This window comes from Poecilia latipinna, unplaced genomic scaffold (assembly GCF_001443285.1).
Source record: "Poecilia latipinna isolate Pla-1442-1.1 unplaced genomic scaffold, P_latipinna-1.0 Scaffold181, whole genome shotgun sequence".
NCBI classification, from domain to species: Eukaryota; Metazoa; Chordata; class Actinopteri; order Cyprinodontiformes; family Poeciliidae; genus Poecilia; species Poecilia latipinna.
In genome coordinates this window covers 175,264-199,301 of record NW_015112797.1, presented here as the reverse complement: position 1 = coordinate 199,301, position 24,038 = coordinate 175,264, and the positions used below count along the sequence as shown (strand labels likewise).

General features: G+C 38.4%; 1 protein-coding gene across 13 annotated transcripts in view; it reads left to right on the top strand.

Moving 5' to 3' along the window:
* The window catches only part of tenm4 (teneurin transmembrane protein 4), a 218,941-nt gene that overhangs the window by 122,652 nt on the left and 72,251 nt on the right, over window positions 1-24,038 (top strand). For 9 of the 13 annotated variants that reach the window (XM_015030419.1, XM_015030420.1, XM_015030416.1 and 6 more), the window contains 5 exons: window positions 6,996-7,097; window positions 8,443-8,637; window positions 10,812-11,012; window positions 19,302-19,487; window positions 21,950-21,976. In XM_015030419.1, coding sequence (XP_014885905.1) covers window positions 6,996-7,097; window positions 8,443-8,637; window positions 10,812-11,012; window positions 19,302-19,487; window positions 21,950-21,976 — 711 coding nt within the window. The remainder of the gene's footprint in view (window positions 1-6,995; window positions 7,098-8,442; window positions 8,638-10,811; window positions 11,013-19,301; window positions 19,488-21,949; window positions 21,977-24,038) is intronic. The other 4 variants (XM_015030423.1, XM_015030418.1, XM_015030417.1 and 1 more) reach the window with 1 other exon arrangement.

The following is a 24,038-nucleotide window of genomic DNA, read 5'->3' as shown; positions in this document are numbered from 1 at the left end:
CACCCTGCAGCACCCTGCAGCAAACAGTGCGGAACTGGGGCAAAAGTAAAAGATACAGCTAGATTTCAGTGGCTGAGGAGAGTGTGGGTTAATCAAGGTGAAACGGAATATTACAAAATCAGGACATCAGCGCGATCCCACCATGCCACTGAGAAGGGCGTTGAGAGATCTTAATATCCTCATTAGCCTGAGTGTCTTCCAAGCGAATCAGGGGTCCAGCGTCTGGGAAACATTTGCATACAATTCAAAGTATGATTGTCCCCTCCTGCTAGTCCCCATTTTTTGATCACGCTTTGCTCCAATTTCCATCTGCTTACCATAAATCAAAGACGGAACGATATTCCTGCGCTCTGACTCCAGAGTGGCACTCAACTGCGTTTCGCACGCATGTCCTTCTTTGTGGAGGTGACTCCGTTTTGTACGTCGCTCTTTGTTCTCCCTTAAGCGTCTTTGATTAGCGCGGCTGTATCAAGCAAGGTGTGAGAGGGCCCGAGGTGTCGACTTTCACAGGCATGGCAGCTGGGAGCTGTTCTCACATGCTCTTTAATTAAAAGCTCTCGGGCCACGGTCCATATGTGACAGTGGCTGTGCCAGGCAGCAGATCGATGAGAGGCTGTCCTCGAGTGAAGACAAGCAGGAGATGCACTGCGCCCCTCCTGCTGTTCCAACAACAACTGTAATTCAATGCTTAAAATATGATACGACATGAGAAAGGGAGGGAAGGAAGGGTGCCATGTTTGCTTTTGCTTAGTTCTTCTTGACTGAATGTGCGCAAAGCCCTCCTGTGGTTTGCATCAGAGAAAACACAGCTAGATAAAGTATTCAGTACATCGGATTGGGTGGGGCAGAGATAGTCGGGAGCAAGAATCCTGGCTCTGTTAGTTTGTGTAGGAGCCGATCTGCTCACGGGAGCTCAGAGGGAGGCAGAGGGGCCCTTCTAAAATGGGTCACCGGTTAAGTGCCCTTCAGCAGAAATTTAATCCACCGCCTGCCTGAATCGTATTGAGCTGTGGAGGGATGGAGTTGACCTTCAAATGGAGCCGCACAGGTATAGAAATATATGTGTGCAATATCCAGAACAGGCAGACGGTGAAACAGAAGCAGCATTGTTTAAGAGACACTCACGGTGAAATTATTTTAGTTGTCTCTGGCAACACTGGGTGGAAAAAAAGTGTCGCTTTACAACCTTTTGCTCGTTACATGCATTAAACGGAAGCTTTTCTTGCTGTTTACCACCATAGCAAAAATACACACTTGAAACCAGATATCCTTTTTTTTTCATGACTCTCTGACATTAAATCAGACTGAAATGGACCTGTTTTAGGTCAGTTAGAAATAGCCCTTTTTTCTATTTACTAAAAGGCAGAAAAGTACAATTTTGGAATTACTTTCTTTAGTTTTATAAGTACACGTGATTTTAAAATGACAGTATTATGTATTTTCCAGACACTTAGTGCCATTTTATTGCACAATAAATAACTGTTGTCTTTAGGTCTTATGAAAATGCTGTATATAGCAAACACAAATTAGAAGAAATTTGGCTTTGCATTTTGATGCCTTAAAGTTGGGCTTCTGTCTCTTTAAGATGCTGCTACTTTTTCAGACTCTTTTCTTCTTTTTTGTTGTAGGAACAATAATAACATAAGATAAAGCTCATAATACCGCTGCTTTAAACAATTTTGAGAAGTCCAGATGGTGATATCATGTATTTAAGTCTATGATTAGCCTTTTTTAATAGCTTTAAGTTAATTTTAGGCACCGCTGTACATACATTTTAATGTAATACTTCAAATAAACTACTTCCTTTGTAACATCCTTGGGAAATCCAAAGATTTCATGAAAGACATCAGGGTTACCAGACTTCTAGTTCATCATTGAGTGTAATTTCCAGATGACTAATGGTACCACGTTCTGTTCAAACTATTGTAAACAAGTATAAATGTCTTTTGAATGCTGGTCTTATGAAGCTAAAATTCTGCTCTTTGGCCATAAAGACCATCATTACATTTGGAGTAAAAACAAAGAAACTTGCAGCCTTCACAACACCATCTGTTAGTGGGAGAAGCATCATGTTGTGTGTTGGTGCTTATCTGCAGGAGGGACTGGAGCATTTTATAAATTTGATGGTATCATGAAGAAGAAGGATCTCAAAGCATCAGGCACAATGCTAGGGCACAAATGGGTCTTCCAGAAGGACAATGACTCTACAGCATAGTGCCAAATTACAAAATAGCTCAAGTCAGTGATTTAAAGTGGCCATATAAAAGCCTGGATATCAGTCCCATAAAAAATTGGTCAGCATAGCTGAAAAGGTGTGTGTGACTGAGGTGGACTATAAATCTGACCACCTCTGTCACAAAACCTGTGGATAAAGATCAGAACGAATGATGCCCAAAACCGATGTTATGCATTTTAAAGACAAACACTAAGGACATGCATGAACATTTCTAGGGTTTAGCATATGAACATAATTTAGGTAATTCTAACTGACCTGATACAAGAAGGTTTTTATATGATATAAGGAGCCAAAAAAATGTCATATGACAAAATTTACATGTTTATATGAGTAACACCTTTAATCTGGGTTAAAATATGTTCTGGTGAATGTTTTGTGTTGCAACCCTCTGGAACCTGCAGCAATTTGTCCTTGCTTGCTTGAGCCAGACATGCTTTAGCTCTCCACATCTGGGGAAAGCAAAGGAAGTAAAAACCCAGCAGCAGTGTCTGTCTTTTTACCTTGACTCACTCCGTCGCTGAGGTTCTTTCTGTCTACTGCCTACCATCTTTCAAAGGTGTTGAGCGTCCTCTGAGACCGTGGCAAGTTGCTGATTAAACCGGCAGCTCCTGAACCCGGCTCTGTCCTCGCCGACTGCAGAGACTCACAATAGTTAGCTCCCCTGATATGAAGGGTAATGAATTTCAATGAAGCTCAGCTTGAATCCGTGATTTATGCGTTGGCCTATGTCGAGTGTGTGGCTAAGAGATATTCATGGCCTCCCTTCCTCGCTCTCAGAGGAATCACAGCCAACAGACGTGGGCACTGTGTAATCTGCTAAACTGTGCCAGCTTTCAAAATAAGAGCACAGCGCAGTACAGGTTTGACAGGTTGTATGGTGTTTAGCATAGAAATGTGGATAATAGTTTAGCATTAATCAGATGCATCCTGATGCAGTCTGTTCCCAGAATAATTATTTCACCTGATTAGAGTTGGGCTTTTTACGAAATAACACCTCTGTATGCTACAGTGCCTTGTTTACACACCTTGAAGTTTTTCACACTTTCTCACAAAGCAGCACAAACTTTAAAGGAGCAGCGTTAGAGACTTTCTAGGCACATTGTGCCATTTTATGGCACAGACAAGTAACTTTGTTACCTTAAATTTATATTAAAATGCTGCATGAATCAAACATAATTTGGCCTTTGTTAAGAAGCTCATACTCTTCCTGCCACTCTGCTTTCAGCATGCTGCCACAACAGTGAATCTCATTATGCCGTTTTCAATCATTCTTAGGTATGTAGAATTGAAAATGAGACAATATGTGTCACTTTATGGGAGCAAAAGTTACACCCCAAGTATGTTTTTAATGAGGGAATAACATTATAACATGATATAAAGTAATACCCCATCTATAAGGTATTTTATTTGGATTTTATACGATAGACCAACACAAAGTTGCACAAAATCAAAGTACGGACTGAGCCTAATCAAAGTTCTTAACTAATTGCAATTGAGAATCTGGGGCAGGATTTGAAAACTGCTGACTACAGACATACTAGACATGTCCCAAAAAGGTCTTAACTGACTCTTTAATGCAAAATGCAATTTGTATTAAAAAAAAAAAAAAAACCCTGAATTTACCATCCCATCTTTGCAACATGGTGGTGACTTCATCATTCTGTGGGGAAGGTTTTCTTCATCAGAGGCTGGGTAGGAGATCAAAGTTGAAAGAAATACTCGCAGCAGTACATGCAGCAAAAAGTAGCACTATGAAGTGTTACAAGGGGAAAGGAATACAAATGCATGCAATACTTTTCTTCTAGTTTTTGTTAGAAAATGTGAAAATCATGGTATAGTTTCTCCCTTTTTCACAGTCTACTGCTTCTTCTATTAAAAAATACAGTTAAAAATAGTCCAAGTTTGTGGTTGTAAAATAAGACGATGTGAAAAACTTCAAAGGTTGTGATTACTTTCGAATGGCATCTTGAATCTTACTTTTGTAATAGTAATAACAAGTAGGAGTTTCTCATTTTGAGCAAATGCAAACACTGTATTTAATTTTTGTTACCATGACCTTTGTGGCCTAAAGATGCTGCTGGTGTTTTTGGCTTTGTGCAAAAAATCCTTGACCTCTTTGTGTACTTAGTTTGTTTAGAGGCCATCAAAAACCCACCAAACCTCAGAGTGCTTCCACCCCACCGGAGGATAGTGTTCCCTTCATCCCTTAGCTAACCCAACATGGCATAGGGAAGCCGACAGCACATTAATACAACAGGCCCCTCCTCCCTGTCTTCACAGTCCGTCTCTGGTCAGCTTGTATCGTCCTCCCTCTCTTTCTTTGTCTTTTTTCCCCCTGCCTTCTATTGCATCCTTAGTGATGATTGACTCTCCGGGGTACCGGGAAGCTGAATCCACGACTCGCGTTTCTTACTTTTTGTGTAGTACAAGAGAATCTTTGTTCAATAAGTTTTAGCCCTAGAGTGTGTGCTGCCTGCAGGCAGTGGACAAGATTGGATAGTTTTTCAGGACCATTTCAGACTTAATTTGCTGAGCATCATGTTTCTGGCCTGTGCTGCTGTCTTTGGAGATCACTGATTGGTCTTGTCTCTAATAAAAGGATGTCTCAGAGTGCAGCGCTGGAGCAAATGTTTTTAGGCAGTATATTGGACATAATTTGAGAGACAAATAAAAGATTTTTTAGACATGTTTAGGAAAAAGAATTTAGACTTGGCTTTGTTTTATTTCCATTATAAGGAAGGTTGTGATTACTTTCGAAAGGCATCTTGAATTGTAAACTCTAGTTTACAATCATGTGTCTTGCAATTGCAAATACATGAAAATGCCTTTACAAATGTCTTTACAATATGTTGAGCTATGCTCTTCACCACTTTCATTTTATTCATGATGTCCTTCACTTGGTCGTCGACTTCTACTCCAGATGCCATTGTGCTTGTGATGTGCGAAGGAAACAGGCACAGAGAAAAAATGGCTGCTGACTCTGTAATATTCAAGGTTCTTACTAAGGCCTCATTTACATGGAGATGGTTGCCACTATAACTAGACCTTTTCTGTTGCGATCCAGTGACTGGAGTCTCAGATACCCGCACTTTCTGAAATCAGGTATCAGGGTGGAACTTTTCAGGAACACCCCCTGCGGAGGAGGGAAACACACATGTACAGGACACAAGTGTGCAGGTTTTGTTCTACACATGCTATGTGTGCTTCTTAACATTTTCAGTTAGCACATTCTGATCATTCTCTGATATGGAATATTTGTGTATTGCATGAGCACTTGGTTCATCAGAGATGGGCAATTTCCGTTTAATGCAGACACTCTATGGACCTCCGAGGCAACAAACAGTGAGCATGGAAACTTTGACGTCATTTTATAATCACAGCACCATCTAGTGCCCTGGCATGACAACTACAGCAGATTTAAGGTGTCCTGGCGGTCTGTGACACAGTCCTGTTTACATAAAAATAGTCTACCTCACAAAGTTTTTCCCATGAATTCACACTAAACTTTTGTGGAATGAATTTTACTTTTCAGGAACACCCCCTGAAAAGTAAAATTCAGGGGGTGAATTTTACTTCTCAGAACAGTCTGTAACAGCCTGTTACCGACTGTTCTGAGATGCTGAGAACTTCAAATTTGGAAAAATATGGATTTCTAACACTGAGTGTAGGAACCCTGAATATAGACTTTTCACCAAGTTATGCAAATTCCACTTACAAGAGTGTTTCTTAAAAAATGGGCTACTAATAACCTAAAACAGACCTGAAATATTCGGTCTGTTTTAAAGGTTAACCACACACATTAATAGTAAACTCTGCAGAGAACTTATAAAACATTTAGATTGACATCAGTTTCATTTGAAAAGAGTACCAGTGGCATATTGAAGGGAAAAAGAAAATCCTCTAGACTTATTCTTCACACACACTCCTGCTGTGCAGCAGCATAAAGGAAACTTATACAAGGATTTAGTCCATTTTCATAATCACCATCATTGGTAGTTTGACTAAACCTCAAGGTAATCTTTATTTTAGAATGTAAAGTTTATTCATCAACTGCATTCTTGACTCGCTGCATAGCTTGGAAGTTACTATTAACTGCATTGAAAATGATCTATTTAGCATGAATTATTATGAGTCTGCTGTAAATCACTCGTTTGATTGCAGTCCAGCTACAATTAGACAAGATGCCAAGGAAAAAATCGTGTGTCCGTGTGGAATTTTAACTTCTAAATGCAAAGCTGATTTACATGTTGCATTTAAAGACTGCAGCACTTGATGAATTGGCAGAGAAGGAATACAAAGTGTTCTTTTCAGTTTTCTCACTGTTTCTGTAAATACCTTCCCTGACAGCAGAACAAAGACACAAAGCACTGACATGAAAACGTGCAGGTTTCACAGTCGCTGACCTCATTTAAGCAATCAGTGCTTCAAATTAGGATTATCAAATGTTGCTAATGTTGGTCTTTTCGACATTTGGGTAATTTGGAAATTTTGAGAACTGGAATGATTTGTCATTTCAGTCCAGGCGTAAGTAATCACTACTTGTTCTCCCTGCCCATGAATCAGCCCATTTGTGTGGAACATAAGTAACACTCAAACAAGTTGCATGCAGTGAAATATAAACGTCGGGGCTGATGGAGCGTGTTCTCATCACTGTCATTAGCAAAGGGAAATAATCAGTAGAAGGAAATGAGTGGCATGAAATTTTCTTTTTTTTTTCAAATCACATTACTCAGAAAATCTCTTGATTGCTCTCTTGTAGATTCCATTGATGACTGTCCCAGCAACTGCTTTGGAAATGGTGACTGTGTTTCTGGAACGTGCCATTGCTTTTTAGGATTCAAAGGGCCCGACTGTGGGCGAGGTGAGTCATTTCCTGTCATAGTTCACATTTATTCCCATCATTCAGATATAAATTAGGTCACTATGATAATCTCATTTATGGCTTTTATGCTTTGGGGAGAGTAATTTTTATGTTATTGTAGCATGTAATAGATTTGTAATAATTCACATATTGCAAATCAAGACCAAATTATTTATTTCTGCCTCTGTCTCTACTTGAAAAGAGCGTATCACACAAGCAAATTTACATAGTACCTGGCTAAAATTGTTTTTGTTTAATTAGTTTTATGTTTAATGCCTTAAAATGATTAGTTATGTTTAGTTTTGAAGGGAAAAATCCACAAAACTACCAGTATTGTCACCCCAAGATGTTTCTAAAAAGTACTGGTGCAGTTTTGTAGTTTATACTTTTTTTGTATTGCAATGTGGAAGAATCCTTGTTGACTTGCTGTTTGCCTGTAGTATCGCAATGTGACACAGAAATCAAATTATCTTAGCCACTCCTCTTCATAAGTCAAGTTATGTCTCGAAGAAAACATCACCTTGCCTAAATTTCCCCATTTCTAAACTTGGAGGATAATGGTGTTTTCCTTCCTTTGTATCAGATTTGTTTTATATCTTTTGGCCTTTAAATACTCCTGCAATATTAAAATATCAAAACTTTCAGCTATTAAATACACAAGATTATGATTTCTTCTAGGCTATAGTTTTATTAACTTAATATTCTATTTTTGATAACATAAACCATTTTGTTCTCTAAAGCATATTTTACTTCCTCTTCCTCTGAAAATACCATTCAGATCATTTCCCATTTTTAATGATTGGTGACTAATGTTACCATATTAACTTATGCTAGCACAGCATTGTCCATTAGGTAAGCGTGAAAGTGTTAAGATTTTAGGTCAAGTTTGCTAATGCTAGCATCTTCGCTAATGTTAGCTTCTCAAGCTATTCAGTAACATGTTTTAATTTCACACTTATGATAAATTATGAAATTTATCATAAATTGAACACAGGTAGCATATGGCTTTAACAGATTTTGTTTTCATTTGATTTCAAAAGTTTTAGGCTTTGAATATTTTAACTGATTTATAAAGCTCAACAGGTTATTCTGCTTCAGCTCAGTATGCAGAATTGCATTCAGTTTACTGCATTCAGACATCATTTATGAATTAATGGGATAATACGTTTAAAAACATTGGTTTTCACAAAAACAAGTCTGGACAAAGATCAGAGTTAATTTTGCCACTATGTGTCGCTAAAAGGACTGCAGCAGAATCACTCATTTCACTTTTTGTCAGTTGAGGCTTTTATTTTACAGTGAGCTCTCCATTTAAATGGATTTCTGCTCTTTGTTCTTCTCACAGCTGCCTGTCCGGTGCTGTGCAGTGGGAATGGTCAATACCTTAAAGGTCGTTGCATGTGCCACAGCGGCTGGAAGGGCTCCGAATGTGATGTTCCCACCAGCCAGTGCATCGACATCACGTGCAGCGGCCATGGGACCTGCATTGGGGGGACCTGCATCTGCAACCCTGGATACAAAGGAGAGAACTGCGAAGAAGGTGCTTGTTTTGAATGTCACTTTAACTTGCCTTAACCTAATATAATTCCACATAATATGATTCTAGCTCATAACATCCTATCAACCTATTAGAGTTAGACATTTAAAAAGTGTACTCATGTGTGGGGGTTTCTATTTTGACTTGATAGCTTGAACTCTTCATTAGTGAGGGGAATATACATAAATCTATGAAATATACATCGTATGTGGATTTGCTTGGTTAAATCATGGGTATGAGGCAATATTCTGGTTGAAAACAGCGCATTTAATGTCTGAAGTTCAGACAATAAAGTCTGATGTTAATCTAGGGGGAACTCCACCTTCATTTGTCGCTGGTAAGGTTTGACTAGATAAGATTGAAGGAGCCATTGTGTTTGTCAGCTCTTGAAGGCTCTCATTTCAAGATGAAAAATGGACTCTGGGACTTTGATAAATGGGGTTTGTGACATCCATAGGCCCCCATTCTATTTTAGGTGGAGTGTTAGCCATAAGGAGTGGAGGGGAATGTGCACAAGGGCCCTTTAACATTTTTACCTTTCTTCAGTGTGACCTTCAGCAGAAATGATTAATTGCCAGGAGAGAGTTTCTTGTCAGTTAGCCTCTGATCTTTGTGTCTTGAGCCCAAACCATCTGCTAAGAGGCGAGAGATCCCGTTTGTCTAGCTGTAACAGTCTTTTTATCCATTTTTTTGTTATGATAAAGGAGACCTGCCATAGTGTGGCCTACTGCTCTCAGAGGCTAGACGTTGCTCCTACTTGGCATCCATTTGCCATCTGTGTGCACAAATAACTTATAGCGAGAATGCTGATTCTGTGATTGTACGCTCCTGCGACCGTTGCTCCCTGGAAACAAGAAACGTCAGTGATGGAGCGATTAAGAGAAAAGGCTGTTTCATTGCCATGCAAACATATCATAGTTATGTCTTGTAATATGACCACAAACCTCAATGTATTTTCTGAGGATTTTATTTAACAAACCAAAATAGAGTATTATTTTGAACGCAATTTAGGAAATTACGTCTATTTTTTTTTGTTTGCTTTTTGCAAACCTTTGCCAATTATCTTTGTGACCAGGATGGGAGTGATTTATTTCTACAGAGGGCTGTAGAACCACAAGGAGGAGGCAAATGAGCTCAATTTTCTTGATGGATTTCTTAGATTAAACTCAGAACATAGTGGCAGATTTAACAAATATGTAAAAAACACATTTTTATAAAAGTTACCTACTGCAGTTTTAGTCGGCATTGATGTAACAATCCTATGCAGCTGGTCTTGAGTTGCCAAGGGCCCTTCTGGTTTATTTTCTGATCAATGCAATACTCTCCTAGCCTGTCGATTTTAGATGGATGTCTTGGTAGGTTTGCATATGTGTCGGAGTTCAGACTTTAAATTCATACCACACTGTTCTTATTTTCATAAATAAAAGAAGTTTTCCATGTTATTTTCCCTACTCTAGAGTGATGCACCATTTTTCCTTTCATAAAATTCTAACAAAAAACATTGAAGTTTTCCATTACAACATGACAAAATGTGCAACGCTCGAGAGATATGAGTTGCCTATTCACCGTTTACTGAAATAATGGTGTGTGCACCGAGCAATGTACAAAAAACAGAGCAAAGCAAAGCCAGTAAAAGGCGCCTATGAGTTTGACTTTACAACGCTTTTTTGCCATACAAGTCTGCTTACAGACTTTTATTTACTGCTTATTTACATCCACTTAATGTAGGCTTCGCAATTTTTTTTTTTGCCTTGTTTTTTTGCTACATGAATGTGTTTTTTTTTTTCCAGCTATGTATTTAATAAGCAAAGCTGTCCCTTCAGAGAATTTTTTTTTTACACAATAAATGGAGAACGCCAGCAGAAGTGTGGGCTGAACCTGTAGGTTTGTGCCATAACACCAACTAAGCAAACAGCCATTTAATTTGCTTCTATGTAAATCTTTTCTCCAGCTTTTAGAAAAAAAAATAAAAAATTCTGTCTGCTCCCTCTGTTCATTCATTGTTCGTGTGCTAAGCTGGTTGCTGCTGCATTTGAGCTGAAGCCCACTGCTGTTGTCATTTTGCTCAGGCTCGAGAAAAAAAAAGAAAGAAAAAGATGCCAGGATGCTTGTGAAAAGAGGGAAACAGTAGGTGACTGGTGTGTCTAACACTCTCCCCTTTGTCAAAACGCTTTTAGTGGACTGCCTGGATCCAACGTGCTCGGGCCGAGGCGTTTGTGTCCAGGGAGAGTGCCACTGCTTCATCGGCTGGGGAGGGCCGGGATGTGAAAGCCCCCGGGCCTCCTGCATGGACCAGTGCTCTGGACATGGAGCTTTCCTGGCAGACACTGGAACCTGCAGCTGCGATCCCAACTGGACCGGCCACGACTGCTCTACAGGTAAGCACTTCCATAATGAGGGGAAACATTGGCAGGGTTTCCTTTGTAGGAGCCAACTGAGCTCTGATTGCAAGGTAGAAAAACATCTGGTATCAGGCCATCGTCTTGTTGACTGTTAACCAGTGCTTCTCAATAATGAAGCAAAAATATTTGCTCTAAAAATAAGATTGAAATACAAAATAACATATTTTGACATGGCTTATTTTATTTAGAGGTGGGACTCGATAATTTTATATTGAGTTAAGTGTAGGGTTTGTGATTAATTAATCATAATTAATCACTATATATCACCAAAATAAGATTTTACAGTTCAAAAACCCTTTTTGTTGCTAATTTGTTGAATAAATAGACAGCTGAGCCCAACAACAAATATTTTTATTGTTTTCAATCTGTTGATTTCAGTCAGTCAGATTTGGGTTATTCAACCGTCAGATTCGTGCATAATGTTATTTAACTTTTATTGATCCTGATTAATCAAGATCAGTAATTCTTGATCATTCATGTAATTACTTTGAACAAATACTTCTTTAAAAATGAGGACTGTGGATGCTGACACAAGGTTTTAGGAACATCTGTGCTGCTGCTTTGCATTGAGACAGTATTTTAGGCTTGAATTGCTTCGGTGATGGGCAAAGTCCTTATACCTCAACTGGCACACAACAATAGCAGCCAATCCGATTGTTTTTTGAAGAAAATATTAACTACCAGAGGGCAAAGAGAAGCAGTTTTGTCATCCAATCACGCTTGTTTGCGGATGTTGCTTGTCTGTCGGATTTACGGGTGTACTTTAAACACAACACAAAAGTTCTGACTTGGAACTTTTTGTATGTAAGGAAGAAAAATGAAAAAAAAAAAATGGCATCGGTAGTCATTCCTCACCTGGAACTTCAACTTGAAATGTATGCTTTGAGCAGATGAAACTAAGATTGAGTTTCTTTTTTCTGGTATGAAACAAATTGTGAATATGTGGAAAGGCATCTCCTCCCCATTGTTAGGTACGGTAGAGGATCTGTTATGTTTTGGGCATGTCTGTCTCCCAAAGACCAAAGAACTTTGTTAGAGTCACAACCCCTTTAAAAAAAAAGAGAGAGAGAGATTTTAAATGAAAATCTGGTTGCCTCGACCAGAGAACTGAAAATGGGTCAACACTGGATCTTTAAACAGGACAATGACCCAAAACATGTGTCCAGATCAACACATAAATAATTAATCAGACACAAAATTAGACCTCTTTTCATGGCCACCTAAATCGTAAAGGGAACCTGAAGCTACAGTGAAGAAAGTTTAGACAGATAATGCTGAGATTCTTCTCTCCATGTTCTCAAATTTGGCACCAAAGATTTTGTTAATTTGCTAATTTTATTAATTTTTTGCTTTGCACACATCGTTACCAAGGTATCCAATAAACTTTTGTTGTGCAGTTTATCACAACAAAGAATTAAAACAACCTTTATTTTTTTTTAGAAACCTGTCAGTCTTTGATTAACTCCACTGTTGTGTGTAAATGCATTTCTGCCTGATTACATGTTTCTTCTTCAGGCTTTTCTGTCTGAAGTAAACATTTTGTATTTTCCAAGCTCACACAAATGCCTCAGTGGTTCCCGTCAATAATCAGTTTGAGGTTCACAGTAAGCAATCAAATCTGGTTAAATTTGTGTGATACTTTTTCTGTTGCCCATCAGAGCTTAAATTTATTACAACTGACAACTAACATCAACAACATGTAGCACAATTGACATCTCAATCACTTCCTCTGTAAAATCCCATCACTCTTGCTTCCAAATTTATCTCCCAGCTTGATTCAGATCAACTTTGCTAATTGCGAGGCTCATCAGAGATGTGAGCATTGGTGATTTTCTTAATAGAAAATGTCTCGCGTAAAGGCATAAATTAGCCTCATCAATTATCGGTTGGAAGTCCAAGGCTAGCAGTCACATTTTTGTTGATTCTGTTCTTAATTTACATCTTTTACGGACGGTTTCCTCCTTTAGTTTCTGCATGGTTAGGTGGCAGCTGCGATTGGAGGAAAAGATGCACAGCAAAGCAGGTATTCTGCGGAATGATGCAAGTTAATGCTTTCTTTAAATCTTGCTATCTTCACAAATGTGCAACATTCACAGCTAAGAATAGTTTTTTTTTCTTCTCTGCTCTGGGAGGCTGTTTCCTTTCTGTTCATTAAGTCCACAGGGAGAGTTCTCGCTTGGTAGTCAAGAAAAGGTGAATGTCATCTAAAATTTTAAGGTACAACATTCCAACTGAAAGAAAAATGAAAAGCTTCTGTTCTTACAGCAGCAGAAAAATCCCAAGCTGCTGGACATTATGGGGCTGTTGAGGTTGACACAACTCAACAATGTAAACAGCGACAGCGACGGTCGGGACTGGTGTTTCCGATTTTTAAGAAAGAAAACCATAAAGTGTGTTCAAACTATCAAGGCAGGACAGGGTTATTTGTACGGGACATTTCAGCAACAAGTCAAATCAAAGCTGGCAAGAAACATTACAGTCTTTTGGCAAAATAAAGAAAAGCAGTGAAAAGTTTGAATAAAGACTTTGATTAATGATGTTCTAGATATTATAAAACAAAGTTTACACTATAAACAAATGGATTTTTGGCTTTGATTTAAAGGAACTCAGTGTTTCAACACTTGCAGTTCTCTAGACATTTGTTCCAGAATAAAAGGGCAATAAAGCATCACACATTTCAGGTGTGTTAAAGCAGAGATGCATATAAACGTTGCAGGACTGGCCCTTGAAGACTGGAGGTGCAGATGCCTGCTGGTTATTGAACCTCAAATTAAGGAGAAGCTATGTGGTTTTCAGCATGTAGCCATGGAACAACAGACCAGCTCATAGCTGAGAGGGCTCATGACTTGAGCAAACATCTTTTTTTTTTTTTTTGCCTGTATGCAGCCCATGTATAACTTTTTTGGGGCAGTCTGAACAACCCAATTCTGACCTGTTCGCCCAAAAAGAATCCGATTTGTGCCACTTACATACGTGGTGCTAAACGTATCCGATTGGTTTCAGAGTCTGCAGTCTGTCGGATTTTGTCTGATTGTTTTGGGGTCATAAAACGTTCACAACACAGAAGTCTGATTGCAGTCACAACAACTACACCAAAAAAAAAAAGAATCTGATTTCAGCAAAGATTCAGAATTGTGCTTCAAGACCTGCTGTGTGAACATAGCCTAAGATTTTTTTGTCTCCCAAGTCATTTTGTAGAGGTAACTACAGCAGTAAAAGACACCGAAAAACTTTTTGAACTTTGGGGCCACCCGACTATATGATGACCCCACCCACAACTCAGTTGTAATGGAAAACCACCCAAACTGTGTGGAGTGAAGTTTAGCCAAGTCGATGTGCGCTGATAGTCTAGTGGAAAACGGCCATAAGTGTTCATTTTGGGTGTTTTTTGAAGACTGACATTTTTGCCATATATATTTACTCAGTATTCACATTCAGCCATTCACAGGCTGGTAAAAATGAACGTGTTTACAGAGTCTACCATGTCAATCTTCTTGTTAGGCATGTGTCACTCATGCTGTATGCAGAATGTTACAGAAATGGGTATGTGAACGGCCAGCTGAATAATTCCCCTTCCCACCATGGTGCACGCCAAGACGCCATTTGTGAAGCCAGAAACAGCAGTGAGAAATCAAGTGTCAGGGTCTCAGCTTTGCTTTTTCACAACGATGTGGTTTTGTTGGCTTCTCCTTCCCATGAATTTAAGCGTGCACTGGAGTGGTTCACCGTTGAAATGAGAGTCAACTCAAAGTCAGAATCCATGTTCTCAGTTGCTAAAAGATAGATTGCTCTATCCATGTTGGGGGCCAGTTTCTGCCCTAAGCAAAGGAATTTAAGAGACTTTTTGGCAGTAGAGACGACATAATCATGTAGAGGATGACTAAAACTGATTCATCTACATTAATTCATCTGCCACTTAGGTCTGCAGACAGTAAGTTGATGAATAAATGCTAATGCAATATTTCTTGTGAAATCTGTTATTGTTTCCTTGCAGATTTGCACTTCAGATATTTTTGGTTCAGCAGGTTTCTGATGTGTTGATAATCAGCTCTAGTTTTACAGCTGCAGTCTATTTTAATTTGTATTCACATAATTCATTCTGAAATGAGAGCCTTAGTACAGCAGCAGCCTCTCTGATCCACGAATCCCTTTTGTATTCCAAGCAGACATGATGACCTATTAGGTAATCCTAAGGATTTGGGGGGAAATGGGCAGTTAGTCTGGGTGTGCCTTGCAGAGAAAAGGCTCTGTAAATGATGATGAGTTGGCTTTTTATCCTCCTTTATCCTGTTCATTGTCGAGCTTTCTGGGCTCTAATACAGCAGTAAGCTATGCTGTGGGGTTCTGCAGAAAGCTGCATATTACCTTGCACCATGACGGAAAACATGGAAAGCTTTCAGAATACTTGAAATTGATTTCCTTTCTTCCTCTATACTTTTTATATGACAAACCTCTTTTCTCTGCTGTCTTTGGAGCTGTATACCAAAAATGTACACAGTATGTAGTAATTCTGTTACTACCAATAAAAGTATGCCTGAGGTTTTATGTATGTTTTTTATGCCATTTTTACCATTTCCTCCCACCCAGAGGAAACTTTGTTTACCCAATCCTTTTGTGCAACAGCCATCATAAGAGCAGAGGTGTTTCTCACTGTGCGAGCTCCTCTTGCCAAAGATAATGCGAGTTTATTTGTAGGTGGTAATTGCATCTTTATTATTGTAAAGGTTCCCTTTTTGTTCCAAGTGAACATTTGTGTGAAAATCACATTGGCTCTGGTTTCTCTGACCAGTATTCATTCCAGTGAACTGCAAGCATCTGTTTTCTCCCCTCTTTTCTTTAAAACATGTGTGAATGAGATCTCTAGATGTTTATTTGGTTTTTTAGCACCTTGTATTAAATGCAATCTTATCTCCAGAGAATGTGAAAGTCAGCTTGCAAAATTATCGATTTTTGTCATATTACAGCAACAAATGTAAGGTTTTAAGTGAAAGATCAGTTGTAGTGCATACTTGTGCAGGATTAAAAATGATGAATGTCCTTTAACATTTTCATAAATAATTCTTAACAATCTGAAGTATAAAAAATAGTGTAAAGAATGTCTAACTTTGTAAGCTGGTTTAAAAATGTACAATGTGCATATGTGTTTGATGGGGGAAACGTTCAGAGGGTGTGAAAACTTTTTAAGTCGATGTAAATGTTTTATGAGTGAATCATTCCCATATGTTCTGTTTGCTTATGCAGTAATCTCTGTTTGTGCGCTGGCTGTACTCAAACTCTTTGGAGGCAATTATCCAGACACTACCAGCATACTTAATGCATCAGAAGTCAGATATGAAATTAGGACTTGCAGAGTTTTTTGCTGATCTATTATAATTAGCAGAGGAGGGTGAGATTATTTTTTAAAGCTTTTTTACACACTGTTGCCATGTTAGGGTTTTTGACTGAAAAATAGCACTGAGATTCAATTTGTTACGATGGCAAAATAGGCACCGCAAACGCTATAATTGACTTATTAAAAGATTTTACCTCCAGTTTGGTCCCCTGTGGTCATACATGAATTGGTTTGGCTAATAGGCCAGTAATAATATTGTTCATTGTTGCCTATACTACTAAGCCCTCTTTTACCACAGAATAGTTAATAAAGAGGTTAACATTTCAAAGTAATCTGTCAGTGTTTAATTTCTTTGCGCTTTATGCTTGTCATGCTCTCCCTCGAGTTCATGAGATGAGGGTAAAGTCCCGGGCTCCGTCACACCCAGTCAGGGAGGTCTTTCAGCTGCCACACAATAACGGGACCAGACTTCACTGTGTCATTCTTCTGCAGTTCATGAATGCACTTCCTCCTCTGCTCAAAAAGCTCTAAAAAAAAGAAATGGAAAAAGTATATTGAAAATATTCGTCTAAAAGGCATCATCCACTGCAGCACTTTTGTTTCACTAACAATTGTACGTTGCAAGTAAGTATGCATTTCCACCACAAGATTTTGTAAAATTAAAAGTTTTTAAAAATCTCTTAAGAAAAAACTCTATACTGTATTGGTATATGAACCGATGACACCACAAGAGGCACAAAAGACAGGGTTATCATCTGGATGTTTGTGAATATTATAATGGATGATTGACTTTTCATAGATTTAGGTCCACTTGAGTTGCGTTTGACCTGCAATTCAGTCTTTTTATTTTTGCCACACTTTAAATCTGATGATTCTCAAGCCAAAATTAATACTACTGTTAATGGCAAAACTGAACAAATGGTGATTATCTTCAGAAATTCATCTCTTGCCTTAGGCCTTATGTGATGTCACTAAATGTATAGTGCTTTTAGAAAGGACCTGCAGATTTGTGTTCATGTTAACATAATTAAAAAAAGTGTAAAACAAAAAACTAAAATTAGAAATCTAAGACAAAGGCAAGACCAAGAACAGCATCTCACTTTAGTATTATTTAACGTTGGCATGTACACCAAGGTAGGTGACAAGAAATGGAAAGTTTTTATTAAACCATACAGTACATAATGTACACAGATGGATAACTTGGTATGTATAGCTAATGTTGACTAAATCACTTTGAGGGGCAGGGAAAGAGACAGATTGCTAATGTTAGCTAGCTAGCTTTGCTAACATCACCTGCACATAGCTTACTTTTTTTGTGCTTCCTTTCTAAGAGACGATAAAGTTTTAGTCACCACAATCTCATGACTATTCTGGAGTACTACAACACTAGTATCTAAAGTGAATTTATTTAATTTTAAAGAGAAGTCGGCTGCAGGAAAGCTTCAGAAGCTGTGGAAATGGATGAAAAATCACCCAAAGCAAATGTAGCACTTCATTTCGTAAGTGTCCTTTTTAAAAACGTATTTTGTTAAATCCCGCAGTGGAAAATCATACTTCATTACACTCTGTTTTAACTGTTAGTAAAGGGGTTGATTATTCAAGCCTTGGAGTGTCAAAAGCTAGCAACATCAGCATAGTGCTTTCTTTTTCTTGTGATGTGACTTTTACCATTAAGTGCTTTCGTCACCTTAGTTGACTGTTGTTAACTATATTTGTATATATATAAAAAAATCAGTTGATAATTGATTCTGATCAGTTGTCTTTAATTGTTTGTAAATAAATTGCTTCACGTAATTCCTTATTATATGAAGGAATTCTGTTTGAAAGATTTATCAAAAATATTTTAGATCAACATATTTTTTCCAATCTCTTTTTGTGAATTCCATTATTTAGTCCACTACTCAATCAGAAAAGTTCACCCCTTATTTTGTAGTTTTAGCTTTTTGCGTGGGGGGGAAGCACAAACAGCTACAACATAAAATGATTTTTTTTATCCAACACATATAACTTGGATGTTCAAGATAATTTGAGGATGAGAGTGTGAAAATGTGGCAGCAATACGTTTTCAGTTTTTGTGAAACAAATTTTGATTATATTTCATTTCGTTAATTAAATGCGAATTGTTAGATTTGCGACACAAAATTTATTTTTTGCCTGCTGTGGAACACAGAAAAAGAAATTTCAACAGCAGAGAATAATGAAACACAACAGCCTGCTTTTGAAAAATACATTTTAAATTGGAGTTGGTAAGATAAAAATACAGAAAGTACACTGAGTAAATGCTCATGCCTTATAGCAAAACTAAACTTATAATTGACCCTTTGACAATTATTGCAAATTGTTTGCTATTTACATCAGCTTATCCAAGATAATGCAAAAATAAATTGGATAAAAACCTTTCAGAAAATGTCCATGGACTTCGCTTTCTACTGCCTGCTTCAACCCATGACCAAACCGGTGGCAAAGCCTTTAACTGTGCACTGTTTTAAAGTGAATAATGTTTGAGTTTTATCTGAATTAATGGACTGTTAAATTTGTAGCCTTTTTTTAAAATTCCATCTGAGTATTTTTTTTTATTCTTTAGCCATTTTGTGGCTCAAATAAGGAGAAAACATAAAGAACAGAAGAAGTGAGGAAGAATAAGTCTGCTAAGGCCACACAAATCTTGTCTCCTCTCGGTAATGGACTTATTAGATTTGTATTGTCAAAAAAGGATTGTCCCTATGAGGTGCAGGAATTTCTTTTCAGCTGCCATCAGACAAGGTAGTGGAGCGTGGCCGCCTTTCTTTGACAATAACTTCTGGATTTGTCTTTTTCTCTCCACCTCTGCCTTGTCCCATCACCGCCCTGTCTTCCCATTTCCTACCCCCACCGCTCCTTTCTTTCTCTCTGTCGGTCTTTTTTGTCTTCCTCTGTGTCTCTGTCTCCCACAGAGATTTGTGCAGCCGACTGTGGAGGCCATGGCGTTTGTGTTTCAGGCACCTGTCGCTGTGACGACGGCTGGATGGGCGCCGGGTGTGACCAAAGGGCGTGTCACCCGCGCTGCAACGAGCACGGCACATGCAAGGACGGCAAATGTGAATGCAGTCCTGGTTGGAACGGAGAACACTGCACCATTGGTAGGAAGAGAGGAGGCTGGGGTTTTGTCAAGGGGGGGGAACAGCTTCGATGTATATGTCTGTTTGGTCAGGATGCAGTGAAGGGGGAGGGATACCAACAAAGGCGTGCAGACTACCTCTTTGCCTGTGTGTGTAAGCGTCGGGTCTGAGAGGAAGTATCCAGTCAGAGAAAGAATGGGAAAGCATGCTTAATTGAATTTGTGCAACTCAGTAAAGCATGAACAGGTTTACTCAAGGATCTGAGGCTTGCCTTCATGCATTTTAATGTGGGAATGTGCTAAGGTGTCTTTTCATTTTACTCATCCTTATCCTCATCTTTTCTTTGCTCCCTTTCCATTTACTATTATTTTCAAATGCTGACGTGTGAGTCATTGTGAGCCGGTCATCCACCGCTTTCAGCTCTCTGTTTATACTAATGCTGTTGCTCTCTTGCACTAAAAACTGGTAGAAGCTAAATTTTTTAAGACCTTGACTGAATGTCAAAAGCTCTTTTGAAAACCAGAATGTAACCTTAAAAAGAAATTTCATTATCTAGAAACTATCAATGGCTCCTTCTTTTTTTTTTTTATATATATCAAGTTCATATGTTCAAAGATGCTGGACATCAACAAGCTTGATGTGGCACTTTGAAATAACTTTGCAAAAATGTTTTTATACTTCCTTGAGGTGTTTTTTGTTTTTTTCTGAAAAACAGTTTAAGTTAAAATGGAAACACTTTTGCCAACTAAGTTCTGACAGCAAACAATTACCTCACATTACTCATCAGCTGTTTCCGCTGCCTTAGAATTGCATTTCTCTCTCTGCATCTCAGGACAGCATGCAACATTATCAATGCTGACATGACTGAACAATTACAACTTGGCCGATAACACATTCCTGAAAAATTCTATCAATTTTTCTGAGATGAGTGCTAGTTCATGCTAGCTTGCAACCTCTACTTCCTGTTTATTACAGGCATGTGTACCATCAACATCTGGCAAAATCATGCTTTCCGTAGCCTGGTTGATTCAGTCCAAACCATTCGAGGGAAACACAGTTGATATGCATTTCCTTTTTTAATTTTTTTTTTTTTTTTTTTTTTTTTGCAACATTCCAAAAGTTTGCTCGCAAATTCACATATACAAACTGAAAAGTGTTTTTCTTGTGATACTGTAGCATGTAGGCATGTTGCATTAACTAATTAAAAAAGGATAAAATTTTCCTTGTAGCCCACACAAGCTAAAAAATTGTGAGATTTTGTAGCACACATTATATTTGTAGGTAGTTATGAGTTTTGATTTAGGGTACCATCTTCATGAACTCTTAATGAAAAACGTGAAATGACCAAAAGAATGTGTTGCTTGGAGCCTGCTGGTGTTCTGTGTTTTCATGTGCAAATTCACTCATTTCTTCTTACTCCTCTTTCTTTGTTTTAGTATATCTCAGACAAACCACTTAATACCTTTTGGAATCAAAGAAATATAAGCTTTACTCATACCTACTAGTATAAAAACCAGCAAGTTAAAACACGCCAGTAATGATATGTCAGTAAAATCGGTTCATTAGCTACATTGGTAATGTTATGTTTTAAAAGCAAAAGTAAAAGACAAGGGCTTTTTTTGGTGGTTGTTTCGACACATCAAGGTTTCTTTTTTTTTTTTTTACAGCTGATACAAAAAACCGAAAGCACAATGGCGATCCTTTTTCTCAGCCGCCTCAGTGATTCCCTACATGTTTGAGTCAAAGGGAAACCAGAAATAAAAGCTCATAAAAGAAAAAGCTGATTTTTCTCTCAGTATTCTCATTGGTCTCGAGGCAGCGCTGCCTGAGAACAGAGCTTCGGCTCAGTTTGTGAATGTTTTATATGCTGGCCTGTACATTATTGATGGCTCTTTTATAAAGGCCATATTGAGATCCAGATTCAACAAGAAGATTTCTCTGTGTCGTAGATTAAGATCTCAATTTAAATCAATTTCCATCACAGAGGGCCCCGTGTGTTGGCCCCAGGCCCCCTACAGGTCTGATCAGGTCTGATCTGGTCTCATTCCTGACGAGGCCACTTGCATCGTCCGCAGACGATGATTAAAAGAGCTTTTTGTGACCTCTGTCCTGCATGACGCTGCAGAAGCCTGCAATATTCACATCAGTGCCAGTGTTTTCGAAATACTCCCCTGGGCTATTTAGTTGTTTCCATCATTTAATAAAAAGAAACAGACTTTTTTTTTTTCCTGAAGATTTCATTTTGGTGACTGCAATCTTCCTCTGCGTCCCACAATTCCCCCCTGTCTTCCTTCTGTCTCCATCCCTCTCCTGTGTGGGATTGTGCTCAATGTCTTGCTTGTAATGCATGCTGTTAATGCTTTGTGGCTGTGTTTTTTTTTAACCGCGTTTTGTAACGTATACTAACACATTGCCCTGCTGTCTTGTCATGGAAGTGCCACTGTTCAAACCTCCCTTATATGTCCTGTCTTTTATCTCTCAAGCTCACTATCTGGATAAGGTAGTGAAAGGTATGGCATTCCTCCTTCAATCTTTTCTGCGCTCGACTCATTGTAACGCCGGTCAGCATTAACAAGCCGTGAAACACACACCCAAACACACGCAGACACACACCTTGGTCCATTTCCATCCAAAACACTGTTCTTCTCATTCTACAGATGCATTTCAATAAATTAGAATTTATTAGTTTGGTCAATAATTTGAAACTTGAATAGATTCATTACACAACATTGTTTTCCAAAAGTTTCTGTGTTCATTTTGATGATTATGGCTTGCAAATATTATGTTTTTTTTAATTAAGTTTTTAAAAAAAATTTCAATATTAAATTAGATGAATAAGAAATCTATAATACAAGATTTTAATGTTATGGCCATAGTTTAGCCTTCACAATTATGCAAAAGACAGCTATCTTGATATTCGGTTCAGCCCTCCAGAAGGAGTGTAATTGCTCTTTCAAGTTTCAAGAAAACAGAGCATTGTATGGTGTCAAAGCATTTTAATGTAAAGTTCATTGGAAGGAAAATGTCAATCCATGCTTGCATCCATTGTCTTCCCCTTATCTGAGATTGGGTCGCGAGGATAACAGGTCCAGGAAGAAAAAACAAACCTCTCGCTCTCTGCCACTATTCAGGTCTTTCTAGGGAAGGTGTGAATAAGCAGCAGTTCTACTTGGAGTTCCCCCCCACCCCCCGGATGAGGAAGCTCCTCCTCTGTCTTAAAGGCTAACCCCAGCCACACCAAAGAGGAAGCTCATCTGAGCTCCTTGTATCCGGGATCTCGTTCTAAAAGTGGGGCTGTAGTTAGAGTGCAGGTGGGCCAATAAATCCAGGGCATTGCTTATACTTGGCATTAACAAAACAAAACAAAAAAACACCCCCATCTGTCTATCCACCTTCCTGTGATTACTTGTGAAGAAACGGCAAGATGCAAGAACACCTGCACTTTCACCAGAGGCTGAACTCGGATCTGAATGGGAGCAGGAAAGGTTTTGGTTGAAAAATTGGAATAAGCAACTTAAGAGTTTGAGGAAGATTCAAAAAAGGTCAAAAACTACAGGCAGATCCAGGACATGAACTACATCTGCATTATTCCTTTTGTCAAGCCACTTTTTAACTAGAGACTGCAGGACCAGACTGGTGCTCAGTGGTCCAGTGTCCTCTTCAGATAATAGTAAATGTTTGGAAGTCAAGGTCCCACAGTCTAGAGGAAGATTTGGAGACAGAATCCTAGCTGTTGGAGGTTCAGGTGCAAATTTCCATAATTGTTAAGGAATTCCTCCAGGAAGTTCCGATGCTGCAACCATAACTATTCGCTCATCATTCACAAATTTTGCAGACTTGCAATTTTCACTAATCACTGCACCTTCTGACCTTAAATTTTTTTGCATTTCCTTCATTTCTGACCAATCACACCGAGTTGAATTTTGATAAATTCCCTTTGCCCCCTTCTAATTTAACTTTGTTCCACAAAGTTGTTTTTTTTTTACTGCATTTTCAAAAACCATTCTGAGATGTTTTGTAGGATTTTCTCAGATAGTGTATACAGTTCAAGTTAAAATCCTGTTTTTGCTTTTTTGAGAGGATTATTTAAACTTTTTTATAAGTTGATGTTATAGCAAAAATAAAACTTAAAAATATTAGGGACTTTGACCACAACCTTTAGAACAAGGGTGTGAAAAATCTGTCAATTAGGCCACAACAATCACAAAAAAATATTCGTTTTATTGCATCGTGGAGGGACTGATTTAGAGAGTTATGTTATCCGTTAGTGTTTTCTCAGTGCGGCTCCCTAACAGGAAACATATCACCAGAGCCACACGCTGATCGATGTAAGCCAAAATCATCAACACCAACAGAAATACATGCTTAAAAATGTATTGTATTGTGTAATGAATCTTACACATTTTACACTTTTTGAACTGAATATCCCAAATCAATTAACTTTCCTGATGAGATTCTAACTTATTGAGATGCACCAGTAAAAATCTTCTCTCATCGTATTTTCAACATAATGTTCCATGGTAATCTCCACTTAGCACCTTCACGCCCAATTCAAACTGAGCTGCTTTCTAT